The 26,015-nt window shown below is 46.4% G+C and overlaps 1 protein-coding gene across 1 annotated transcript in view; it reads right to left on the minus strand.

Annotated features, from left to right (window-relative positions):
• Window positions 1-1,024: 1,024 nt before the first annotated feature.
• The window catches only part of LOC144128186 (uncharacterized), a 34,302-nt gene continuing 9,311 nt past the window's right edge, over window positions 1,025-26,015 (minus strand). The window contains exons 4-7 of the mRNA XM_077661332.1: window positions 23,855-24,016; window positions 11,137-11,246; window positions 3,442-3,664; window positions 1,025-1,251 (exon numbers count right to left, since the gene is read on the minus strand). Coding sequence (XP_077517458.1) covers window positions 1,228-1,251; window positions 3,442-3,664; window positions 11,137-11,246; window positions 23,855-24,016 — 519 coding nt within the window. The 3' untranslated portion in view covers window positions 1,025-1,227. The remainder of the gene's footprint in view (window positions 1,252-3,441; window positions 3,665-11,136; window positions 11,247-23,854; window positions 24,017-26,015) is intronic.

Here is a 26,015-nt window from a genome sequence, read left to right on the forward strand (position 1 = left end):
CTATAGACAAAAGTCTACAGATTATTGCTATAAAGGTAACAACTATGTGTTCCGCTTCATAAAGGATTTGGACACGATCACTGAAGCATTGCGCAAATAGGATCAGGTGCGCAAGGTGCCTTAATAATACTGTCCTTCCCTTCAGCGTATACATTCAGAGTGTTCATTGTAGCTTCAAGAGGAAATGTGGAAGAATTGGCGACCACACTTTTGAAAAAGAGCTCCTCTTCGAAATTAACAATGCTTAACAAAATATATCCTCCCCCTGTCCTCTATTCCTGTCCCCTCACCTCTTTCATTTCATTTCTCCATTCTGCCTGCTGTCCTTTATTTCCGCTGCCCCAGCTCAGGTGCTTCAGTATCGGATGGCAGATGCCGGGGCTAGCAAAAATCTTTTCCTTCCTTTTTACTATTATTTTTAATAAAACCACTACCACCACCAACAAAATATATCAAACAAGTCGCAATAATTCATTGCATTTTGATTAAATTTCTGTTATGGCATTAAAACTTAGTAGAAAATTAACGCAATAGTATTCGATTAATACTTTTCTAAAATTGCTCAGTTACTTTTCTGTGACTGTAACTGACCAGTGTAACCAGTTACGTTTCAGATAGAGTAATTGTAATTGGTTACTTATTTTCTGGAACGTGTACAAGACGAGCATTACCAGCGAATTATGAATGCTAAGCAGAGAATTGCCAATTCTGCATATATGGGTATTAACCCATTAAGGCTATCGCGGCATATTATAAGGCCGAGCTTGAGTCCGATTTCGCCGATCTTTGAAGCTTGCTTGACCTTCAAAACGAAGCCTCGTACCGCACCTAATGCGCATTTCACCAAACGATACTACACCCTCCGACATTTTTTTTCTTCATGTTTTTACACACTTCCGCTGGATGCCGTCTGTAGCTGTGAAGATAAGCATTTTTTTGTCTCTTCATTTGAAAGGAAAGAAACACTCGAAACCAACTGTGGTATATCACAAAGCAATTTGAAAAACATTCGCTTTTTCCCACATATAAGCGGCTTTATGTCAGCGCCTAAAAGTGCGTGACATTAGAAAACAGAAGAAAGAATTAGTGGGCGCTCAGCAGATTGTCGGCGAGGTGTTCATCTCTAAGGGGATCACAATAAAGGTTGTCCCTTAAGCGCTCAAAAGACCTTGACTTTGAAACTTCTGGTACGTCCGGTCACGCTGCTGCTGTCCACGCAATGTCTTCTTAGTAAATGATCTCCCCTGTCACCTGCGAACCACCGTAAGTGAAATGAGGGTTGCAGCTTGTATACTTCAAAGCAAAAGTTATCAAAATCAGGTCACAGTAGCGCCAAAGCTTTTTTCCTTCTCCTCCGAATGTAATCTGAATAGCCTCCCCTTCACTATTTTTGTTTTCTTCAAATACAACCTTTGTCCGTAAAGTTCCGAGACTGAGTCCATTAAAAAAATGCGTTTAACATTGAAATCATTTGTGCAGCACCCCTTCGAAATAGTGTCTCTTGCAGTCTATACACAGCTTCCAATGCTTCTTGAGGTCTCGGGAACAGTTGGAAAACGCTTATTTTGGCAGAAGTCAGCTCATTTGTCGTGGCGTCTTAATGGCCTCCACGCTCCCCATCCAGAGATCTTTTAGGTCTCTCTTCACACGAGAAAACAGGAAAAACCGCATGGGTAGAGGTCAGGCGAGTATGGCGGATGGGGAAGTAGAGTAATGCTGTGCTTGGCGAGAAATTTTGTCACACTGAGAGCAGTGTGCGGCCTTGCGTTATCGTGGAGAAGGCTCCATTGTCCACATGCCCATAAGTCAAGGCGACGGCGTCGCAGTGCATCACGCATGTGTTGCAACGCGTGGATATAAAACTCCTGAATCACCGTCTGCCCCTGTAGGACGAACTCGTGGTGTATGGGTCCTCTGGCACTGAAAAAAATCTGTCAGCATAGTCTTTGTTTTTGCCTTCTGTCGCCGCACCTTTCTCGACGCCGGAGAGCTTGTGGACCGCCAATCGGCGCTCTGCCTCTTTGTTTGAGGATCGTATTGAAAACACCATCTTTCGTCTTCAGTAATGATGCTGTCGACGAATGCAGCATCCTTCTCTGCCTCGGAGAGCAAATCAGCGCTCACCGATGCGCGCGTGCGTCCTTCTGGCCCTGTGTGAGGGAGTGCGGCAAAAGTCTGGCATTCAGCTTTTGTTTCCCAAAGTTCTCGGGTAAAATTTGGTGGCATGTTGTCTTACTAATGTGTAAAGCATCTGATAGCATGTGGACTGTAATGGTGCGGTCTTGCTGTAGGATTTCTCTGATCCGAGCCTCGTTGTTTTCATTCCGTGAGGTTGAAGGGCGCCCTTGCCTTGTGTCGTCTTCCACCGACGGCCTTCCCAAAACGAACATATTGTGCCTCTCGACAACTCGCGCCCGCGATAATGTCTGGTTGCCGTAGGCGTCACGAAGGAGCTCATACGTCTGTGTGGCTGTCTTGCCAAGCTTCACACAGAGTTTTATGTTCACAGGCTGTTCGAGGTGGACTTCCTTCTCTCCACATTCACGAACAGTAGAATGCGCAGACGACTATAATAGGATACAACTTAAAAAATACAGCAGTTGCTGACACTGGGCAACGGTCCGCGGCGTCTTGTATTTCTCTGCTGGTCCATCGTAATGGTAAACGAAATCAAATTTTTAATGTTTGACTATAATAAACAAGCTAGGTATCAAAATTCTAGTTCCTGTAATTTTTTCTTGTGATTAGTTTTTGTTTAGGTAACAAGAAAAGTTTTAACTATGGTCTGCTTTTTTGTCGCGGAGGAAATCTGTGCGGCGGTCGTGAATTTAGGCGGAGCTTCACTGCAGACTTAAGTTGTATCCGACTATAGTGACAACGCATTTTTCTACATGTAGTGCCATCTATAGCGGCTGCCACAGCAATTAACATAAATAGCTCAGGTTAGCCCGAAAAGATAGCGCTGCACATACGCACCAACATTTGTTTTGTGGAATCATTTTAGAGAAAAAATAAATCATTCTCGAAACTTTACGGACAAATGTTGTGCATAGACAGCACACGACTGGTAAATGCTAAATCAAGCGGTTGCTGGCGAGGACTGGTGTACTAGCGGGTACACTGCATGTTAATCACGCGTGGTTGCCAACCGGTTCAAGTAACACAGCTATCTGCCCATGGCTCGGGGCCACACTTGTGGACGTGACAGTCGGACGCACGGGGCATACGCTGAACTTGCTGTTGAATTAAATACAGTTTTATATATCACGAATGGTACATACAAATATCGCAAACAAAAACAAAATTAAAGAAAGTGAACACATCAAAGATAAAGTTGCACGCGGTATCAAGTCATCAGTTCTCTGCACAACGATATTTGGGCACAATTTAATCCAGAGAAACATCTATTACCAGCAACCTAATTCTGAAAATAAATCTTACCGCCTTGTACTCGAAGAAACGTTCCGGATTGGGTTTTATCACAAGCTCTGTTATCGGAATGCTTTTGAACGTGATTGAAACGTTCGGTGTGGTCGACGGGTCGTTAGCATTCTGGAACGAACAGCTGTTCTTGTAGAACTTGAGCAACGCCACGAGCTCCCCGGTGGAAGAGGCCTGTACTTCGCCGGCCAGTTTCGTTTCATTGCTGTCCATTGCTGAGACCCTGCACAAAAAGGCAGAGGCGACGCTCAGCGTTCCCCTTGACGCTGTGCAAGTGCGGAAAAAATATTATTTTTCAAATGGAACGCGCAGTAACTGTCACACTTCTCGGTGAACGCCTCAACAACGCCGTGAGAGTCGAGACGGAGGAGGAAGTAAAACAAAATCTTCCGGCGTGGCTGAGCTCCGTAAAACAGCTTTTCGCTGCAAGATCAAGCAACGAAGAGATGCCTTAGTGGTGGGCTTCGAAAAAAAATTCCGGCAACCAAGAGTTCTGTGACATCCACTGACATCGCATAGCACACGGGTCTCTTTTAAATTGGGACTCCATCAAAATGCAGACACTGCGGTGGGGATTGAACCCGGCCTGTGTCCTTGTGCTCAGCACTGCCGTTCCAAGCGGTGCGCAGCAGTAACATTCACCGGCTTTTTTCTGCACATGCAGTGTTCTTGTGCATGCGGTTATTTCGCTAACGATTATGCAAAGCTCGTCTGATTGATATCTTCGATTTAAATGTTATTTTTAGAGGTTATTGAACTACGACTGGAGTAATGGATCTTCCACTTAATGTTTCGCTTAGATAAATTTTAAAAGTGGTGGAAAATTTACATCTTGAAGAGGCGAACTCCCCGCTTTTGAGTGCACTGTTGCTTTTGCCATCAAAAGTAGTTAATAAGTGAATCTGTGTTTTGAGGAGATTCTGAAAATTTTTAAAGCCAATCTATGCACGCGGCACAAAAACCCCTACACACAGCTCAACCTTACGCCCTCAACCCCTTCCCCCAACCTGCCCCCGTAAACTGCAAAGCTGCCAATTTCGCACTGCCACACCCGCATTATATGGGCGGCTTATAGATAGTTTAGCGACTAACGGCCGGACACGAGCGCGCCGCCTCTCCTGTCCGGCCGTGAGTGACTCTACGTAACGCACTGTCGCAAATGTGATACACAGGTGACGCACGCCAACCGTAAGCCCTTACCCAGAGCTAATAAACGAGTGGCCTCAGCATTCCTATAAACCCAGCTCCATTCCATCTTCCTTTCTCCTGGTTACCCCTCGCTGCGACTGCCACGTCGGACGCTCACCTTGCATGAATGGATGACGTACGTGCGTCCTCCCTACCTTGCATAGTCTAGACCCCTCCACTTCCACTCCAGCCCCTGAAGCCCAATCATAACTATCATAAAGGCACTTAATCACAACGGCAGTTACCAGTTATATGAAAAAATGTCCAGTTCGAAGCTATTCCGACCTCGATATACTAATTGAGAAGTTGTGTGAGAGATACCTTCATTAAGGTGGATAATTTTCTTGGCTTCAATATGAATAGTTAACAGATTTGGAATTGCACGATAAGGGCTTCATTACAGTGAGGAATCCGTGCACTTCTTCCACCCAGACCCGACCGCATGTAGTGCTGCCACGTCGCCAGCTAAGGCTGTCAAAGGCTCAGGCAGCCGCCATGCATACCAGGACTCGATACCATAGAACACACGCGTTGTCAGCGCTTTCTTTTTTTTAAGCCACAGACGACAGCAACCGCATTTTGACCAAAAGAATATAGCGAAATTCTCCTACCAGCTGTGCGGATAAAGCCAATTCGATATTTTTATTTGCCTTAATTGCGTGCTGTGATCTCGTTCGGGCTCTGAATCACGGTTTGGTGCTTGACGAGTCCTCCAACTTGGTCACACGTACAGCTTCCAAGTTCAGTTGCGAAATATAGCAACTTTTGCTTAATAACCCCCGTGTGAGTTCCTACCAACAAGGCGGCCAGCTCCAGTGCCAAACCCCTCCCCCCCCCCCCCCCCCCCCCGAAAAAAGAAGGCTGGAATCGCTATCTAATACCAAGCGCACCAACTAAACGAGAGTGTTCCACGGTGAGAAATACTTGATGAGGCTCTTCAGTGCACCACATTGCATTGCAAGCCGAAGAAGGTAGTATACATTTAATGTAGGAGTGGAGGAACAACCGCTTGGTGGACTTGCGCGTGATCCATCAGGTATAGTAGCGGACTTCAGCCAGAAGCGGCCAGCGTGGAATGTGCACCTCAGCAAAGGTTCACACAATATTGCTGCCAGGCAGACATAGTGGCCGCAGAATTCCACACGCCGATGCCTGGCAAAGAGAGCTACACGAGCTTTCAAGAAGCATTGTGCGCGAAGAGCTGTAGAAACTCCGCTCTCCAGCTGAGCGGGTGAGCGCCATGGCCACCGGAGATTAAATGATCCTGCAGCCACAAACCAACTCCACAGTCAGACTCGTCATGACGCATAGTAAGGCTCTGAGCAGTCCGGTGACACGAGCATTCCCGCTTGATCTTGGAACACAATATCAGTGGTACTTGAACCTTGCAGTTACAAATAAGGAAGGTCTTACTTACCGTCAGTAAAGGGCACATGGCGCACTTCAAGGAGCAGTCCCCTAAGCACTCTTTGCGGGGAAGCAGGGAACAAGCTTTACGAGTGTCTGTACTGGTGATGGGGATTGAGAGGACGTTTACATGAGGAGATCGACCACGTCATGTTGAGAGACTACACGACAGTGAGCAGTACTTCGCTCCCCAGGTGCTACCGCCGTCCCCACGTTGACGCGAGCTCAAGCTGCCATTACCTCGACAATTATGTTCCCGCCAGCATTCACCGTTCACTAGCAGATTCAGAGGCACGTCCTAGTGCCTACACCGGGAAAAGTGAGGACAGCGTCCTACGGACAGCAAAGTCGCAGGTAGGCAACTGTTTCAGCATCTCCCGAATGACGACTGTACTCTACGACTTAACGACGACCTTCCCAGACGGCCTAACCACCTGCTGTGAGGGCATACCACCCGATTTCAAACATCAGGCGACAAATAAAGCGCGATTGCTTTTGTTAGTACCGGTGAGGATTCTCGCACTATCAGTAGTCGGCTAGCGACGATAGCCGTGCGACAGGCGACAGGCCCACATAATGCGAGCTGCACTGCGAATGCAGATTCACGCTGTCAGTCCCCCTGGCTGGTTCTCTGTTGAGCGGGAGTGTTTCGAAAACTGGTTTACAGGTCAGGTTTCTTTCGGGAGTATGAAGCGGTTATGGACCTTCAAAGGTTGTTCGTAACGTTCTCTAACTGGCCAGCCGTTAACAACCGAGCTACGCAGTAGAGCTAGTAGAGCGCTGCGCGTTTGTCATTATAACAATGCCCTAGCGCGGAGAGCAAGCATGTTTGCCTGAGTAGGGTGCAACAATAGCAACAGCGCCGACAGCACTGCCGAAAAAAAAAACGTGTACCTGCTGTTTGGGGGACATCTTTGTCACCCTAGGTCTTCCAACTGAACAAGAGGCTGATCTAACTCTTTATAACAAACTACGTGTGAACAGCAGTGTACCTCAATTCGCACTTTTTAAGTTTTCAAAAAATTGAAGTGTTTATTGTGCAATTTACTTATGTGAACTATGTTCGCAATCAGGACAGTTACCGTCGGACTAGAAGGTGGGTAAGGTGATACCAATATTCAAGTATGGTGACGCTCATTACGCCCATAATTACAGATCCACATCGCTAACGGGTCTCCAGTGTAAAATGCTTTAGCATGTGGTGTAATCTAATTTGGTCGGATTGATTAAACATAATTTTTTTTCTCTCTCTCTTATCAGCATGGCTTTCGTACATCATTATATTGTGAAACAGAACCGATTTCTTTCATGCACGACTTATTTGGCGCATAATAAGGATAAAGAACTTTTATTGACCACATATTTTTAGATTTTGAGAAAGCATTTGATCTTGTTAATTACCAACAGAGCAAGTTCAGCTAACTGAATAGTGGCTGTGATATTCTTTCATGGTTCGTTTATTACGCAACCGAACTCAATTCGTTATAGCCAATAACGCCTATTTTTCATCATGCTTTGTTACCTTAGACATGCTGCAAGGTTCAGTGCTGCGCCATTATTGTTCCTATTATATATTAATGATTTACCGAACTCAAATAACACCACTGTGCTAGGTTTTTGTAGATGATTGCGCTATTTACAGAATAATAAATTCTATTTCAAGCCCATCCATAGTCTGATGTGACTTAAATAAGGTCTCTAGTTGGAGTGACACCTGGCTCATGAGACTGAATACTAGCAAATGTAGGGTTATGAATGTTTCACACCGGTCTGCTAATGGGAAATTTAGTCCGGATACTGTATCTTACAGGCTGTGTACTTGAACAAGTGACAACGTATAAGGATATAGGAGTGCATATAACAGTAATCTTGTCATGCACTAGCATATCGATAACATTGTAAGTAGTTCAAACCGAATGCTCGGTTACCTGTGGAGTAACCTTTTTATGGCTCCGTCTTATTGAAGCTACTACTCTACAGAAACTTAGTGCGACCAAAATTAGAAAACGCGTGCTCTGTATGGGACCCGGATTTTGAAACTCTTTCTAAACAGTGAGAATCGGTACAGAATCGAAGCGCACGTTTTATATTGTCTAACGTTTGTTGTATTGCTAGCATAACAGCAGTGAAAAGTACCTTAAGCCTTCCTAGCCTTTCCTTGCGTACAAAACGTTCCTGAATGGCACCTTTTCAAAGCATTTATTGCCAGGGTCAGCGTGACATAAAGCACACAGTCCATACTGTTGGATCAATGCTTATTTGAACTAATTTGTTACAGAGGCGGCCAGCGGCTGGAACCACCTGCCCACATCGGCGGCCGATGTACCTGACACGAGTGTATTTAAAATCGCCTCTGAAAACATGTACTTGACTAATCTACCTCGTCATTTCATCTGATCTTGGATTTTGTGTCAGCTTAAGCATTCTTTTTTGCTATACTACATTTTCTGTCTTTTTTTCCTGCATTATGACTACGTTTTTCCCCTTCCTTATGTAACGTCCGCTATGGTCTCGAAGGTGCTCTAGTAAATAAGTACATGAATCTGACTAAGAACACTTCGAATTCCTATGCTGAAAAAAATTGTGACATATAGTGCGCATTATCGAAACGTCGTCCAGTCAAAACGGCACTGTTATTGCAACTGAGGCCGGCCTGGATGCGAACCTCCTGTTAGAAAGGCTGCAGACAATGTATTATCGGCTACTTTCCGTGACCCACCTCGGCTTCGGGAGGGTGTGGGTTCGGCTCGCACTGCCGGCCCACACCCTCTGGCCCACTGGAATTTTTCAAAAGTGTACAAAACTATCCCCCGGCCTGGTGATCAGCTTTCCAAGAGCGTGCGCTTTAAAATCTCGACACTCTGAACTTGAAAAGGGCAACAATTGGCTTTGCAAAAAACTTGAGGATTGTTTTTGAGGAAAGGAAATGGCACAGTAACTGTCTCACATATCTCGATGGACACCCCAACCGCGCCGTAAGGAAGGGATAAATGAAGGAGTTAAAGAAGAAAGGAAGAAGGATGCGCCTAGTGGAGGGCCCGGAATAATTTAGACCCCCTGGGGATTTTTAACGTGCACTGACATCGCACAGCACACGGGCGCCTCCATCGAAACGTGGCCGCACAAGACGGATTTTGGTCCACCGCAGATAGCTTTTCCGTTGTTTGAGCGTGAATAAGTTTTCGGCCTGCCACAAGCTTCTCCCGGCCGGTCACGGAGTGGGCCAATGCCAGACCACTTCCCAAGAACGAGTCTCATACAAAGGCGGACTACCACGCCAAGAGTGTTCTTGTGCCTTTTATGTCAGGTCCTCTTCGGACCCGAAAGCCCTCCCAGGGAGCCTGGCGGATTGGTCCACTGCTACCACCTCGTTGGTCCTGTATGGATCCAACCTACGAGCTTCGAAAAGGTGGGGACGCTACCCCCTGTCGTGCGCTTCCATGCTGAGTATGCCTGCAGACGCCGCAGCACTCTCTACTTCAGGTAATGCACGAAGTCAATTTTTACTAAGCGTCATGATTTTGACGCCGGCCCTTGTTGCTCAAGCCAGGACCTGCCGCCAACGTACCGGAAGCGCGAGTGTCGGCTTCATTCCACACCCCTCAGGCATCCCGGCGGTACTACAAACAGACGCACAAAGGGTGCGAGCAAAAGTTCTTCTTTCGCTTTTTCCTCACTCTCTTAGCCTACTGAGACGTACGAAGGCCTCAGCGTTTCCCGGAGATGGCCCTGCCCCCCCCCCCCCCCCCCCCCCTCGAGAGAGAGAGAGTGAGGGCAGACCCAAGCAGCGCTCCTGTATGACCGAAGGGCTCGGGTTGCACAGGGGCGCCCCTATCCCTGATGACTTAGTCAGCGGGGATTTTCCAGCATCAAATATGCTTGATATTAAGCCGCAGCAGCCCATTCCTAGGCTGCCAAGGCCTAGAAACTGTCGTGCGTAATGTCCAAATTGAATGGTTTTCCTATGAGCTCGCCCAAAGTCGTCATTAGCCTCGCCTCCAATCCACCGGATTACAGGAGGGCGCAACTTCTCCCAGCCTTGCACCTAGGGTCCTCATCGCCAATGCCAGCACCCCGACCGGTAGCAGGAGGACGCTACTTCCCCCAGTATTAACCGGCCTGAATGGGGATCTGACTGCTCCCAGCCCTGGACAGACCTGCCCAGTTGATCAACCATCCGGTTGATGGCTGGCAAAAGTCAATTCAGCCCATTATCGGTGAGACTGCTAATGTGCTGGTTGAGGCCGCGGTCCACCACAACCCAGACGGCTAAGCCCCGAGTCGCCGTAGCCCCTTTAGGGGGCACAGATCTCACCCTAATTTCAGTTAGGGTCGCGTCGGGTGAGAGCTCACCCATGTTCTTCACAACCCAACCATATCTCAGCAATCGTTCGACTTGCTTTAGAGGCTCACGCAAATCGAGCCTGGCTTAAGAGACGAACAACTTATGCAACACACTATTCCATATCCAATTCTCTCTCCAGCTCCAGCTCTCTCTTGTTCCTGTGGGTGATTTCTGTGAATGTGTCGCTTTTTCCTCAATAGTAAAAGAAGCTCAGGTCGCGAAGCACCGCTTTTTTTATGTTTTACCGGAACCAAGCGCCCCTATGTCAAAAGTTTTACCGAATACCTTTGAAAGATCGTAAGGCAACTTGTCTCAATGTTGAAGAAAGGCTCGAGGAGAGTCGCACAGCGATCAACGAGCACATAGCCACTACTTGTTGTTATTGGCGAAAAAAAGGCCCTCTAAGTTTTTGCGTACATCGCTGACGACCAAACAAATTCAAGAAGAAAGATGTTTACTCTTTCGCGTGGACATATGCTTCCTCGACCGTCGGTACAACACCGCATGCTCTTCATAAATAGGATTACGCTGCAATTACTAGCAAATCGAAATCGACTAACGTGATCACGAGAAAACTTTTATCACCTACACCAGACGGTACTTTAATACTTGGCAGTTTCCTGTTGCTTCGATCGACGTTGTTTGGATAGACTTATATGCATGCTTAGCTAGGTACTTTTCTTCGCTCCTGGTCACCACTAGGTAGAACTCACTGCTTTATATTCACTGCTTTATATTCACTGCTTGATACTTACATAGCGCCTGGTTGCCACGTTCCGTTCCATAATACGTAGCCTCCGACACGGATGTAAACGTTGCTGCTCCAAAAAGCGTAGTTAGAGTCTATGTTGTAGTATGTGGGCGTCTGGAAAATGGCACGGGTTCACGATTGTCAGACGCTAAGGGCCGATTAGGCATTGTAGTTAATTTTCTTTTATGCTTATTTTCGTCATTAAATATTCGTTTCTTTTGAATGAATTGAGCAGAGGAAAGAGTGTGAGACGCTTGAAAGTCGTATCACAAGTTACTGGAGCAATTGTTCCAGCATTATATACACCGCACCGAAATATTCTTTTGTCAAATCATGTGTGCAAGATATCACACGTGATGTCTACGAGCTATTGTACTATTCCTTAGCAGTTCTCTGAAGTTTCTTGCTGGACCGCATTATATTTTTGAAATAAAGGAGCAAAATTGCCGAGACAGGAAATGGATCAGTTGGCCGAAGACAGCTTTGTTAATAGTGGTGGTGGTGGTAAAACTTTATATCCCACAGCAGGGGTCCTGAAGGACACTGGGCTAGGCGCCAGGTGTAGAAGGCAGTATGCCACTTTATTACTGAAAACATTTATTGAAGTGGATCTGCAATCAAGAATCTTGCTGTACGATTTTTTTTTTTTGACGGGAACACTGATGCACGCGATACAATGCCAACCTTGTCAAGCTGGTTACGATTCACTGCAAAGGATCAGCGCGCAGTGACGGCGCCCAGAGAAAGGCGCATACAATAAAGCGCTATCAATTCAATTTTGTTAAGAAAAACCAGCGCTTTTTAAAAAGGCATTATTTTTTAATGCCTCGTGGGTTAAATACGGAAGTGGCAAAGGTTAATCAGTTGAAGGCATTATAAATGCGAATTCCTTTTCATGCAGGGATGGGGTCAAGCTGCTAAATCGTTGGTGTTTTTTTTTTCGATGTGGTACGCTTCCTCAAGCTCCCGTGTTGCTGTGTCTTGCACTGAAGGAGGACTGAAGAAAATAAATCTTTGCCGGCGAAACTGAACGAATGGATATTGTCAAATTCTACTATGGTCCTGCGTTTAACCTATCACAAGAAATGCTGTTCACAGAAAAATATTTCAAGAGGGTATTGTGGCAGGCTAGTTTGTGCATTGGGTTAATGGAGGGAAACAGCACTCAGAAGAAGGACGTGACGAGACTGCACAGGCGCTGACTATCGACTGACTGCTGTTTGTTGTTAAAATGGGGGCTATAGGCCATACAAACAAAACAAAGAGCACGAGTAGAGCTATACTTTTAATCTAATAAAAGGCAAGAATGAAATTTTGGCATTGAGTGGAATGACCGTAAAGAGCTGAAGACGGCAGTAATCTCTTACACACATAACATTTTGTGTGGCTTAAAGGTCATTTGGTTTATGGTTTATAGTGGTTGAACGTCCCAAAGCGACTCAGACAATGAAGGACGGCGTAGTGGAGGGCTCCGGGTAATACCGACCACTTAAGGTTCTTTAACATGCAATGACATCGCACAGTACACGTGTCTCTAGCATTTCGTCCCCTCCAAAATTCGACTACCTCAGCCGGGATCGAACCCGCGTTTTTCGGGTCAGCGGACGAGTGCCGTAACCATTGAGCCACCGCCGCGGCTTTTAAAGAAAATTGTCGGTAAAGCAGGAGTGCGGCTCGTATTTTGTACCCCGAACCAATTTGCTCAAATCGACCGCAGTGGTTCAGAGGTTATGGCGCTCGGCTGCTGACCCGAAAGAGGCGGGTTCGGTTCCGGCCGCGGCGGTCGAATTTTGATGGAGGCGACATCCTAGAGGACATGTACTGCGCGATGTCGGGGCACGTTAAAGAACCCCAGGTGGTCGAAATTTCCGGAGCCCTTCACTACGGCTGGTGTCCCTCATAACCTGAGTCGTTTTGAGACGTCAAAACACCATAAACCATAAACTTGCTCAACACAGCCGTAAGGGCGACGAAGCGGAGAAAAAATTAGGCCACACCAAAGTAAGCATAAGAATCCTTCTGTCGCCTCCAAGACGGGAGACGGGAGACGGGCTGTTGGCATCGCTCCAAACGGCGCATTTGACCTTGACCTTTGGCGGCGGATTTGTGTGTTGATATTTTATACTTCTGACGAGTGTCACATTGGATTAAATAAAAAGTAACAAAATGCATATTCTGTAATGCCGATATTGCATTGGTGCGGAAATTTGGCTGACAAGAATAAATTTGCTCCAAAGTGCAGGTATGAAAACAATTAGTAAGCAACTCATGCACGTGCTAAACCACATATGCACCTTTCAAATGGTCGCTGAGACTTACAGCTACATTGTAACAGAGTTTATTTTAAAATGCATGCTTCTTCAGCAGCACATTTATAAACATACCATCATGAAAATCTAACTGGGGGCCCACAGGTCCGGTAACTATCAGCTAATCAAGTGCATTTGTTCCCATAAAATCTCTAAGCACAATGTGCACGTGCGACCTTAGCAGAACACGGCGTCTTTCCAAGCATTGTTTAATGAATGACGTCTTGGGATAGCGCTGTTGAACCCATATATGCGCTATATGACACATGCATCTTGATCACTTGATGGGTACATCTAACGTAGCTTATTTTCCCCCTTGTTCCAAGCGTGGAGACCTATTTTCTGTTTACCTAATGAGTGCGGTCAACATAACGCGTAAGTTCTTGGCGTTTCCATTGCATTGGTTGGTTAATATCTTCAGTTGTCAAAAATAATGCATTAACAACACAAATGCATTTTGGTCAAAGACATTTATTAAGGCTATCTCGACCAACATTAGCAGCCACTGAACACATGTCGATGTATTGCTATATCAGCAGTATGTCACTTAACACTGGCACCACACACTGAAAGCTGAACAAATGTTCCGAGTAATAAAGTGCTTAGTGTAAATGTTAATTCTTGGCTGTCATCTGCAGATATTCCAGTCCTACAGCAAAGTAGGCTCATAAGAGTGGCTTGCACACATTACACAATTTGGAGAACAGAACTTCATACAAACAAGCAGAGAATGACCTGCTGCTAACGCCACTTAAAATCTAGGCCATATATATCATGCAGACAGGAAATAAGTTAACGCTAAACCTAAATGCGCAGTCTGAAATCATGATATGAAAATGCAAAAGTGACCATGTTCAGAGTGATGGTGTTAAATACCCCACATGGGTGATGTCAGTCTGTGACAGGTCTTCAGTGTGCGGCAACTATTGCAGCTGCAACAAAGCTTCAGGACTGGAATTCTGTAAAAAGAAGACTGATCCTTAAAATAATATCAGGTTACAGATCTGCGCATAGATCAATATATGCGTTACCACAATAATTCCTGTTACAGAGGGGGCAGGTAAATGGGTTTCTTGACACCAAAAAGTGAACAAGGCAAAGGGAGCCTTAGGAGCTTGACAGCGTTTCGACAAAATGACTTGTCTTCGTAGAGGACTTGTCTGCGCCCAGACGACGACAAGTTCTCTAAACTTTGGCAAGAACACTGAGGCTCTTTCCTGCTTTGTTCACTTCGTGATGATCACAATAAGTAAGCCATGCCATGCTAGCTGAAAAGAATGTAATACTGTTTTTCAAGCGCTCTCTAGCACAAAATGTGGAATACACATGCAGACATATGAAGAAAACAATGCATCTGAAATGTAATAGCAACATGTGCAAATTACATACGATGTCCATCTTCACATTTCTATGAAGAACCTGAATAATTTCGAGATAGTCAGGTGAAGAATTTATCCGAAAAACTTACTGTGGAATCAACCTCGATATTTATTCAAAATATAAATATACGATTGTTTAACTGAGTAAGCTTCATGAAAATTGTCGACAAACAATTGCTATCCAGTTTTTACTATCGAGTATGTACTCATCGAGCGGCCTCAATCGTTTCTGCTACATCTGCCATTGCTCAGTTAATATCTGGTGCGAGCAAAGCAGGGCATTATACGAGGTATGATACACGTATACTTGCATCACTATCGATGTCCCGCACTGCACTATTACCACATAGATTTCACACTAAGAGCCTTCTTAATACTGCGCTTAATGACACAGTTTGCACATGCAAGTCTGCAAGTCGATGCCATCTTGTCCCTCAACAAGAGCGTAAAGATTGCACCACTGGTAAGTCGGTCTGGCTGCGACGATGCGCAGAGTGTATGGCGTTGGCTCGGTTCTTGCGACGGAGCCTATTCTTGAAGATAGCGCGCAAGTTAACGCTGCACAGCACGTTTCGCTTGGCGTGAGAGGATGAATCGATAAATGCTCACATCAGAAACCAAAATTGCGAAGACGACTTGCACCGTGAAACACAACAGCTGGCTTATGACACTTCACTGCCAAGTCATGGCCATCTCAAAACCAAGCTGACGACTTAAGTGCGCACTACACTTTCAGAAACTCCGCTCTCAAGGGACACGGTTCTACCCGAGCCGCGCGCGATTTGCGCCCCACCCCTCGGCGGAGGACGGAGGCGAGGAGAGAGAAACAACGCAGGGAGAGAGGCGAGCCAACTTCCGGTTGCGAGGCGGCTTTGCAAAAGTGACGTCATGACCTCTCCTTAGTCGCCCTCGGTCAACACCTCCCTTGGCCGCCCTACCGACTACTTCTTTACTGCCTCCATAGTCAAGGAGTCACCAGCGATTTAGACATCCTAAGCCTAAGTATTCCTGTTGGCATGGTAATGGCACGGTGCAAGTTATAGTGCGTTGTCCTAGCTCTTACGGTCGAAAGCATGCGAGACTGATTCATTAAGATATGTAGCGTCACACGCATGAAGCGCGTAACAAATATTGAGTAAGGTAAAAGAACGAATCTGGCACCTGGCTGATTTTCTTCCGATACCGCCTTGAGACGAGACGCCGGCCCAAGACCGAAAATACAGCCCATGCTATTTAGCGGTGAGATGCGCTTCTGTGATTTACAAAGGTGATTTTTGTGTCTTTGTGGACCACGTCAGCACCACATGCGCTGCCATGCGCACCCCTAAGTCTCGCTAAGCCTTCCGTCGCGTTGCACCAGATCGAATGCAACTATCATGATTAAACTATTTAACCTCAAGGTGTTATCGCGCGTGTTGGTTTGACCTCTTAAAATATTTTGTTTTGTTTCAGTGCGCAAGCTCTACAGCCTCCTGCACATTCGCCATCACACAACACTCGTGGATGAGCGCGCACGTGTCCCTGAGATTTGGAGACTCGCCCTGAACGTGCGACCTCTCCCGGCCAAAATGTCAAAGGAAGACCATAGTGGCCGACGCCTCGCGCGGGCGGAATCTCTAGCCTACCACTACGGTGACAAACACGGGGTCTTTTACGTGGACGCCTCCGGCACCCACCGTGGGGGCGGGGGTGGGGGGGGGGGGGGTACACGGCCGCAGTCGTACACAAGAAAGCTACGGTGAACGGACTTACGTTCCGAGCTCAAAACATAACTCATGCGGAGGAGGTCGCTATCGCGCTAGCCGCCGCAGACCGGGACTCGCGGGTCATCATTACTGACTCGAGAGGGGCCTGTAGAGACATTGAACAGGGATACATTCATTTCCTAGCTTACCGCATTCTGCAAAACAGTGACTATCCCGGGGCCCCCGCTCCCCGAACGATAGTATGGGCTCCCGCTCATCTAGGACTCGAAGGCAATGAAATGGCAGATGCCTCCGCCCGCGCGCTCACTCTCCGGGTAACAACACCTTCTAACCCTACCGCAGCGGATCCCGATCCCAAGCCCGTCATTATCTTTAAGGAAATAACACAACTTTACCAATCTGAACATTCAGTCTTTCCCAAGCCATGCAAGGACCTCACTAAGACGGAGGAACAAATTCTCCTCCGTCTCTTCACCAAAACTCTGCTGTGTCCGGCAGTTCTGAAATTCTTTGATCCCGCTTGCACAGGAAAATGCCCACACTGTGAGGAGAAGTCCTCGGATATCTACCACATGGTGTGGGCATGCCAGTCAACCCCGAACCTAGACCCCAAACCCAACCCCACCCCGGAGGACTGGGAGGCAGCCCTGCTCAACTGCTCCGACCTAACGAGCCAAAAGGCCCTAGTCGTCCGAGCCCGAGCAGCCATGGAGGCCTATGGGCTCCTGTAACGAGGAGCCCACCTAGTGTTTGTAAGGGAGGGTCCCTTCAGGGCCCTCTCATACTTCCTCCATATATATTCCCAATAAATTTTTCTCTCTCTCTCTCCAGTCGCCGATTTCCCTGTCGCTTGTCTGTCCAGTCCCACCATGACCACCGTGGCAGGTGCCAAATCAATTAATGATTGGTCGCGAGAGGTTGTCTACGAAGAGTAACTTGGGCCTCGCACAACCTACCAGTGGCAGCACCTGCCATCGCAGGTTAGTGGAGTGTCATTTAATCGCTGCACCATTGAGTCCGGAATGCTATGAGGACTGCCAGTGACCTATGAATATAGAGAATAATCTATTCCACATTGCAAGGAATCGGTGGCTGCACGCGGCTTTGTTGCAACCGTCCGTCCTTTTGTTGCTGCTCCGGCGAGTGAAGCGGCGACTTCCTTGATAATCCCCGCCAGTGTGTCAGCAAGAATCGTGCAAGGCGAGCCAGACGGACGTTGAACACCTAGGCCGGGACAGAGCTAGAGGGAAGGGGGGGGGGGGGGGGGAAGGTGCGTTTTTTCCGGAACTCCCAGAGGTCCCCGTTTTCCGGCGTCGATGCGGCTTCGCGCGGAGACACGAGCAGTGACCCTGTCGAAGTCGGCCGCCCCCCTCGTTGTGCAAATACCGCCGCGGTGACTCCCACGTGCAAGGAGGGGAACGGGCCGGCTTAACGAAACGTAGCTGGGCAAAAGAGATCCCGCCGCACGTTCAGAGCCAACAACGACATGGTTGGCGCCGCTTTCGAGATTTTGTGGGGACGCCTGTCGACAGTCGTCGCGAACACGAGTATTTTCTTACTCGCGGCGGTAGAGAGAGAGATAAAACATTTATTGTTTCATTGATGTGTTCTACGAATCAGGTAGGCGGACTCCTCAGTTCAGGACTCCGGTGGCTTGGGCGGATGCCTGGACCAGTCTGATGATGCGACACTGGCCCTCCAGACCATTTCAGGTCAGGGCTGCCTCCCACTGCTCGTATGATGTCTGTAATGTTTTTAGATGAGGTGGTTTTTGGGGACAGTTCCAGGAAATGTGAAACAGCGTAGGCTTATCGCCGCACCAAGGACAGAAGGGGCTGTATTTGGAAGGGTGAATGAAGCTGTACAAGTACAGGTTAGCGGCTTGGTTGAGATCGATAATTGGCGTAGTGCTGGGAGCCGCCAGGGTCACGAGTTCTCAGGGAGCCTGCGACATGTGAGACTGTTTTGGTGTAGCTCCATTTGTTTCTATTCTTACTTTGTAAGGGAGAGATTTTGAGTAATACTGTGGAAGTATGAGGCGTGGCATGTAAACATAGTGGGCCAATCATTTTGAGCGCCCATTCCCGGAATGCCATTTTCTTAAAGCAATTTTCATGATCTTTTCGTGCTCTGTATTTTAGGGAGAGGGTTTTGAACCTTGCCGAAATTGGATGGCGTGCCGTGTAGTTTAAAACCAACCATGTGTTGGTTTGTTGCGATTCGGTGATGCAAGGGGTGGGCCAGGCATCTAGGTCTTTAAAACTGGGCCCCGGAGCCTGAAAAATTGTTGTGAACTAGATTTAGATCCCTTGCATCCTCGGCAATGCCAAGGAGGGAAGATTTTCCCTTAGCCAGTTCTATGTCATCATGCTCGCCGCTTATTAATAATAATTGTTTTTTTTGGCGAAAGGAAATGGCGCAGTATCTGTCTCATATATCTTTGGACACCTGAACCGCGCCGTAAGGGAAGGGATAAAGGAGGGAGTGAAAGAAGAAAGGAAGAATAGGTGCCGTAGTGGAGGGCTCCGGAATAATTTCGACCAAATGGGGATCTTTAACGTGCTCTGACATCGCATAGCACACGGGCGCCTTAGCGTTTTTCCTCCATAAAAACGCAGCCGCTTATTCTGTTGTAAATATGTGAATTCTTGTATAAAGCTTCAGTTTGCCTTCCTTCAGTCAAGTGTTGCCTGATCTCGTCTGTTATACCGTCTCGGATGGTGGAGCAACTGTTGTGGCGCCCGAAAAACAAAGAACTCACATATATGGTCATTAACATATGAACACTACTAAACTCCGATTTTGCCGATCTTTGTTTGAAGCCTGCGTGACCTTGAAACTGAGCCTCGATCGAAAACCGAAGTACTTGAGCACCCAACTCGCATTTGGCCTCACCATGCTAAAACGTCCGACATTTTTTTTCTTGTTTTTCATGATTTCTGCGCCTGCGCTTTTATAGGTGTGAATCTTTCCGAATAAAATATCAGTTTATAGTCAGCACTGTGTGTGTGTGTGTGTGTGTGTGTGTGTGTGTGTGTGTGTGTGTGTGTGTGTGTGTGTGTGTGTGTGTGTGTGTGTGTGTGTGTGTGTGTGTGTGTGTGTGTGCGCGTGCGTGCGTGCGTGCGTGCGTGTGTGTGTGTGTGTGTGTGTGTGTGTGTGTGTGTGTGTGTGTGTGTGTGTGTGTGTGTGTGTGTGTGTGTGTGTGTGTGTGTGTGTGTGTGTGTGTGTGTGTGTGTGTGTGTGTGTGTGTGTGTTTGCTCGTGCTGGTCCTTCTGCGTTTTTCAATGATGCAAAACCTGCACTAACCCGCCCAGCTTTCTTTTATGCGCGTGTTCTCTTCGCCTGAGCAGTACCCTTTGCTACCGTCGTCTTCTTTAACAGTAGTTGTCTGTGCGCAGACACAGCAGCCGGTATCCACACACTAAATGACATGCGTGAATTTTAGCGGGAATCGAAGGAAAGGAAGCTTTTTGTCAGAGAGACAGATGGCGTGCTCAATCAAGCAATTCGTCATCTAGCTATTTTCTCATTCTTGGTAATATCATGTGTGTGTGCCTGTCTGTTTTTTCCTACCAACAAATTCCCCGGACATAATCATACTACGTCAGGGGTAAACGTTATTATTATTGTTAATAATAATAACAATCGTTTTTTGGGGAAAGGAAATGGTGCAGTATCTGTCTCATATATCGTTGGACACTGAACCGCGCCGTAAGGGAAGGGATAAAGGAGAGAGTGAAAAAAGGAAGGAAGGAAGAGGTGCCGTAGTGGAGGGCTCCGGATTGATTTCGACCACCTGGGAATCTTTAACGTGCACTGACATCGCACAGCACACGGGCGCCTTAGCGTTTTTCCACCGCAGCAGCTGCGTTTTTATGGAGGAAAAACGCTAAGGCGCCCGTGTGCTGTGCGATGTCAGTGCACGTTAAAGATTCCCAGGTGGTCGAAATCACTCCGTGGTCGAAATCATTGTACACTGATGGTCATCATCATTATCATCTTATTATCATTATTATCATCATTATCATCATCATTATCAGCTTTGCTACACCCATTGCAGGGCAAAGGCCTCTCCCATGTCGCTCCAATTAACCCAATTAACACTCCAATTAACACTGATGGTACAGTGAGTTAAATAAAAAACTAGTACATATGCTTAGCTGGACCTATTTTGCTTGGCCACGCTTTATTTTTGGCTGGTCTGGTTAAAAGAATGCTGACTTCAACTTAGGCTGAAACTGTAGCCGTTTAAGTGCTATTTGCACGGCTCTTCTGCGATCTACAAGCGATTGAGAGCTATGATTATGGTCCCAGGTCAAGCTACAGAACGCCTCCAACGCAGGGCTATCTTGGCCAAATGTTGCCTCCGATAACTAACCTGGTAGAGAAAACTTCAGCACCAAGGACTTACGGCGCGCTTCCTGTTGTTCCACTCAAACAAAAGAGTCGCTGGTAAGACCGCTGCGGGTCTTCTAACGGAACAGGCTAGGTCGCGTCCAACAGTATTGATCGTACGAAGACCCGAATTTTGTAAGGGGCGCTCCTCGTTTCTTCGGCGCGGCCGTCTCTGTAAGCTCTTCTTTTGCAAGGCTCTGTCCTAAGAGAAATGCACTCGCTTATATCGTCTACTCACCGTCTCGGCCTACAGGCCGGTGTGATGCAAAGGAGAATGTTCCTTGTGTTGAAGTGTCACTGAAGAAAAAGAAGTGTGCGTGAAGGTTGAAACGGTGGGAAGAAAAGGAGGAGGTTGAAACGGAAGTTGTGAGGCGGTGCGCATTCCTGCTAAGAAGACGTGTATGAGGTCCAACCTCGGAGACGGAGGCCCGATACGGTGATGTACCCGCGACGGCCGGTCATTCATGAGGATGAAACTAGTGGGTGGTGAGATGGACCACAGAGGGCAGTTGGTGTTTAATGTGGTGTAATGGACACGCTGTACGGACTACACGGCGGACGTTCCCGGTGTTTCTGACTTTACTAACGCGAGTGATCACGGTGAACCGTACGCGAGGGCTTCAGACTACATTTCGTGTGAGGAGATTAAATGAGCTGTGTGAGAACTTCGATCGCTATTCGACATCGCGGACATGTGTATAACGTCTCGTATAGGATTGTCGGGTTATTCTTTAGCGTTTTCTATCCCATCTTGTTTCTCTGTACGAATTTTCCTACCCATCTTATTGCGTGTCATTTCGCTTTCACCACTGTCAGTGGAGAACCACCTTTCAGCTCATGACGGTAACGTCACACCGGTATAGCAAACAAGAACTTACTTTTCACAAGCTCTTAATTTTTCTGTTGTTTCGTGTGGGCAGCATTCTCATTTAGTGTGCTATATGTTTTTGTTTGAGATATTACTGTGCAATCGTGAGAGGTTGAATGAGCCATTGGACAACGTCGCAAGCACAGTGTTCCCTCCCAGTCGAAAAACACAACACAAAAGTTTCTGTCGTCACAGTAGATTTTCTGTAATGTTCTTGACCAAAAACTTGTAGTAAAACAAATTTCTGTAGTAACAAAGGCAGTTTGCGTAATTACTGCAGATAAGTACTGCAGAAAGCTTCTACGGAAAATACTACAAAAAGCAAAAAAAATGTGTCGTTAAACAACTACGCAATATTTTGTCGTATTTTTGACACGGTCCAGTAGAGTAGAGAGCTTTCCGAGTCCGTGCATGATTGTAGTCAGACAGACTGAGGGGGTACTCAGTCAAGCGATATTGACCACGAACCGTATGACAAAGGTGCTCTGGTATGTTGGTGATTTTTTAGTACCTTTAAATGTTTTACCTAATGACAATCTGCAGGATGTGGCGGCTAGCGTTTTAGATTGTTTTATTTCGTGCTCTAGCTCATTGACTTTTACTCATGAATTACCGGACGACAATCTTATTAGATTTTTAGAAATTTTTTTCACTTTTATTTGCAACGGACACCTTTGCTTGGCCCACGCCACACGAACCATGAAAGTCTTACTTCCATACAGTTCCTGCCACTCCAAACTTACCAAAAGGGCTATTGCACCTTATGCCTAAGTAACGTACTAGACAAAAGGTCCTTCCATACTGTGCAAGAAAGCTTTCTGCAGCAAGAGCAAAGACTAATGAAAGCAGACTTTCCTACGCATGTTATCAAAGGTGTTTCTGAAAAGCTTCTCAAGAAAATGAAAGCCAACTCTAAAGACCGACGAAAAAAAAGGACAAAAGAAAGTGTGAAGTCATGCCTTACTTGTACACACTTTCACACAACATAAAGAAGGTCGCGAGTAGGCAAGGGTGTATGTAGTCTTCTCAGCCTCGCGTAAATTGGCCAGTCTGTGCAGAATTATTGACGATAGGAAGAATATTTCAAACTGCAGGATCAATCAGGAGTTCAAATACGTCACGTGTGCCACCCAGATTGTGCACTGCACACCTTCATCCGGGGGGACTATGTATACATCGGGCAAACTGGCCGCTGTCTTAACCCCCGGCTCTAGAGAACATGCAAAGCCGCTTTCCACAGATGACGGGGCGAAGTTACATAAACACTGCAGGAAGAACAAGAGCACTCCGCTCTTTAAGAAGACTACAATTTTTGGACGCGGTAAAGCCCAGAGCAAACGCGAAACTCTAGAGGCATACCATATCGTTATAAAAGCAGATCGATGTGTAAGTGACACGACGGTGAGCCTATTTGATAACGAAATTAGATTTTTTAACTCTTTAACCTAACCGTGTTGCACATTGCTGTCCTGATGGTTTTCTGTGCATGATGCTGCAATCTACCTTGTAAATTTGTCGTGTGTGCGCAAGTGTGGTTCCGATACTGAAGGGTATAAATGTGACCGTTACTGAAATAAAAGCAGTCGATAGTCCAGCATCGTCCTGTGTTCCTTTTCTGTGTCTCCGTCCTTTGCGCCGGTTTTCTTTCTTTTTGACACGGTTCTGTCGTTTTTTATCGACTGGGTTTAGAGCTCGCAAACTGAGCAGTGCGCGGTAGCAAGAGTACTGGAAGTTGTCAGCGTACACTGGTCCTGTGGGCTACTGCCAGGTGATATTTTCCCCGACAGAAGCGCTCAGCAGTTGACGACACATTAGGCTTATCTAGCCTGCACCTTCCAACCACCACCATCCACCGGGAACTATGAGGACTACACGAAATACATGCTTAAAAAGTAAATGCTTCCAAAGCACTTCATGCCAAGCATGAAGACTTCTTCCGTTCGAAATAGCAGCCTAGGAAGTCTTTAACGATAGGGAAGCTGAAATGCACCCTTCCCCACTGCGCGAACAGACGGAGCCTGGTCATGGCCGGCAAGTTGTCAAGAGGTCAGAAAGGTTGGCTTACTTCAAGTACAGATGCTACGTCGTCCATGGTGTAATGTACCTCAGTGATAGCGTACGGAGAGTTATCAGGTTGAAGGTCTGTGTAGAACACCACCCACTCATCTACTTCGGCGCCGCCTTGCACAGTGTGCTCGGGGATCAGCAGTTCGCCATCCATGAACATCTGTGACAGATAGAAGCAAGCTGTCAGAAATAGACGCGTATGCAAATTAAGCAGAAGTGTAATCTGAACCTGATACAAGCATATAATCCGATGGCTGTAACTGCAGGTTATCTGGTGTTGTGCGTGCAAGGAGCAAGCGAAGAATGACCAGTGAAGTTCCTTACTGCCGAGACGAGATTACTGAAGTTTTTTATTATCATTTTCTATAATTTTATCCCGTGCTTGTAATAAAGATTCTTTTGCAACTGGACATCGAGCAATTCGCGAGAGAATTTGGGCACTCCACACAAAAAGCGAAGTAACTTTCATTTCTCGAACCGAGTGCAAACTGCGCCACTGTTTCCGCAGCGCTTAAAAGATAAAACTAACCCTGACCATTGTGACTTTTTGCGAAATTATACTGGATAAAAAGTGCTTACATTACTAAATTGAGAATTAATTAGCTGTATTTAGAATATACCATTTTTGTTCTAGCATCCCTACAGTGGAGCCCTTACTGCAGGCCTTACTGCTTAGTTTAGTTATAACATGATTCAGTTCAGAAGAACAAGGGTGGGTGGGTGGGCGGGTGGGTGGGTGGATGGATGGATGGATGGATGGATGGATGGATGGATGGATGGATGGATGAATGGATCGATGGACGGACGGACGGACGGACGTATGGATGGATGGATGGATGTATGATTGGATGAAATTATTTATTTATTTATTTGAGTGTGCCTCAGCAACCAGTTGCCCTAACCGAGCGCATGCACTAGATGAAGTACAAACATGCTGACATAAACACCATACATTATAAAGACATTTAAAAAAAATAATTTAAAATAATGTATCAATAACAGAAATTAAGGCAAATAAGTCTGTGGTTAGAAAAGTCGAATTATATGTGATCTGCAATCGAATCATAGGGCAAATGACATGTATACCTCAGGATAAAAATGTGTCAGAGCATTTGGGGGCCTTTGCACGAGGCACAGGACATCTCAGTGACATCAATAACTTTTAAGTCAATGGTGCCACGCAAAACTTTTTGCAGAAACTGCATGTCACGCATGAGTCGCCTACCATGAAGAGTAGACATACTGAGGTATGCTAAGAGAGAATCATAATCATAGAAACGACGGCTAGCATTATATTTATCATAAAGGACGTGTATATGAGCTTACGCTGAACATTTTAGATTTTCTTGCAGTAGTTAACAGAGACGCTGTTCCAGGCTACTGACACGAACTCAAGACATGATCTCATGAGAGCACAGTGAAGAGTGCGCAGACACTCGTAACGAAGAAACGTTTTTGTTATCAAAGAAATAAGACCGATATGTCTCAACGCGCTCAAGACAGTTGATGCATGCAGTCGGAAATCAAGCCTTCAGCCAAAAATGACACCAAAGTCTCGTACATGGTGAGCACAAGATATTTGTCTGGTAAGAAGTGTATAATCAAACAGAACTGCGTTGCGTTTTCTAGTTAGAGGCAAAACGGAAGTTCTCTTAATATTCAGTTTAAGGCGATTCATCAAGCACCCCTTCTCGATGTTAATGTTGTCAATTTGTTCAGATCAGTGGTGGGTCAATCCGTTTCCAAATTACTTAAAGTTACTCAGCAGATTCAGTGCTGATATTCAGCAGGTGACGAACAGAATAAAGAGGAACGCAAGGATGTCGGTGCCATGACCAATGCCGTGGGAGGTGAATAGGTGTACACGATGTAGAGCGATACCTTCAACTTCTTTCCCTTTCGCCCTCTCCCTCTCCCTTCCGGCCCACAGTAGAACAAAAATAGCCTTTTGTCCTGTCTAAAGAAAGCAATATCATAGGTTACTTTGAGATCAAAAACCACTGAGCGGTATTTCAACTCGGTAGCTGACAAGTTAGCAAAAGTTCTTAAGAAGGGTAAAGAGCCAACATACATTTTTCAGGCAGGAATTTTTTTTTGTGAAATTTCGAATTGCAAGCAATAAATCGCTTTTGATACTAACAGGCAATATCCATCTGCCA

Source organism: Amblyomma americanum, chromosome 4 (genome assembly GCF_052857255.1).
Source record: "Amblyomma americanum isolate KBUSLIRL-KWMA chromosome 4, ASM5285725v1, whole genome shotgun sequence".
In the NCBI taxonomy this organism is placed as follows: Eukaryota; Metazoa; Arthropoda; class Arachnida; order Ixodida; family Ixodidae; genus Amblyomma; species Amblyomma americanum.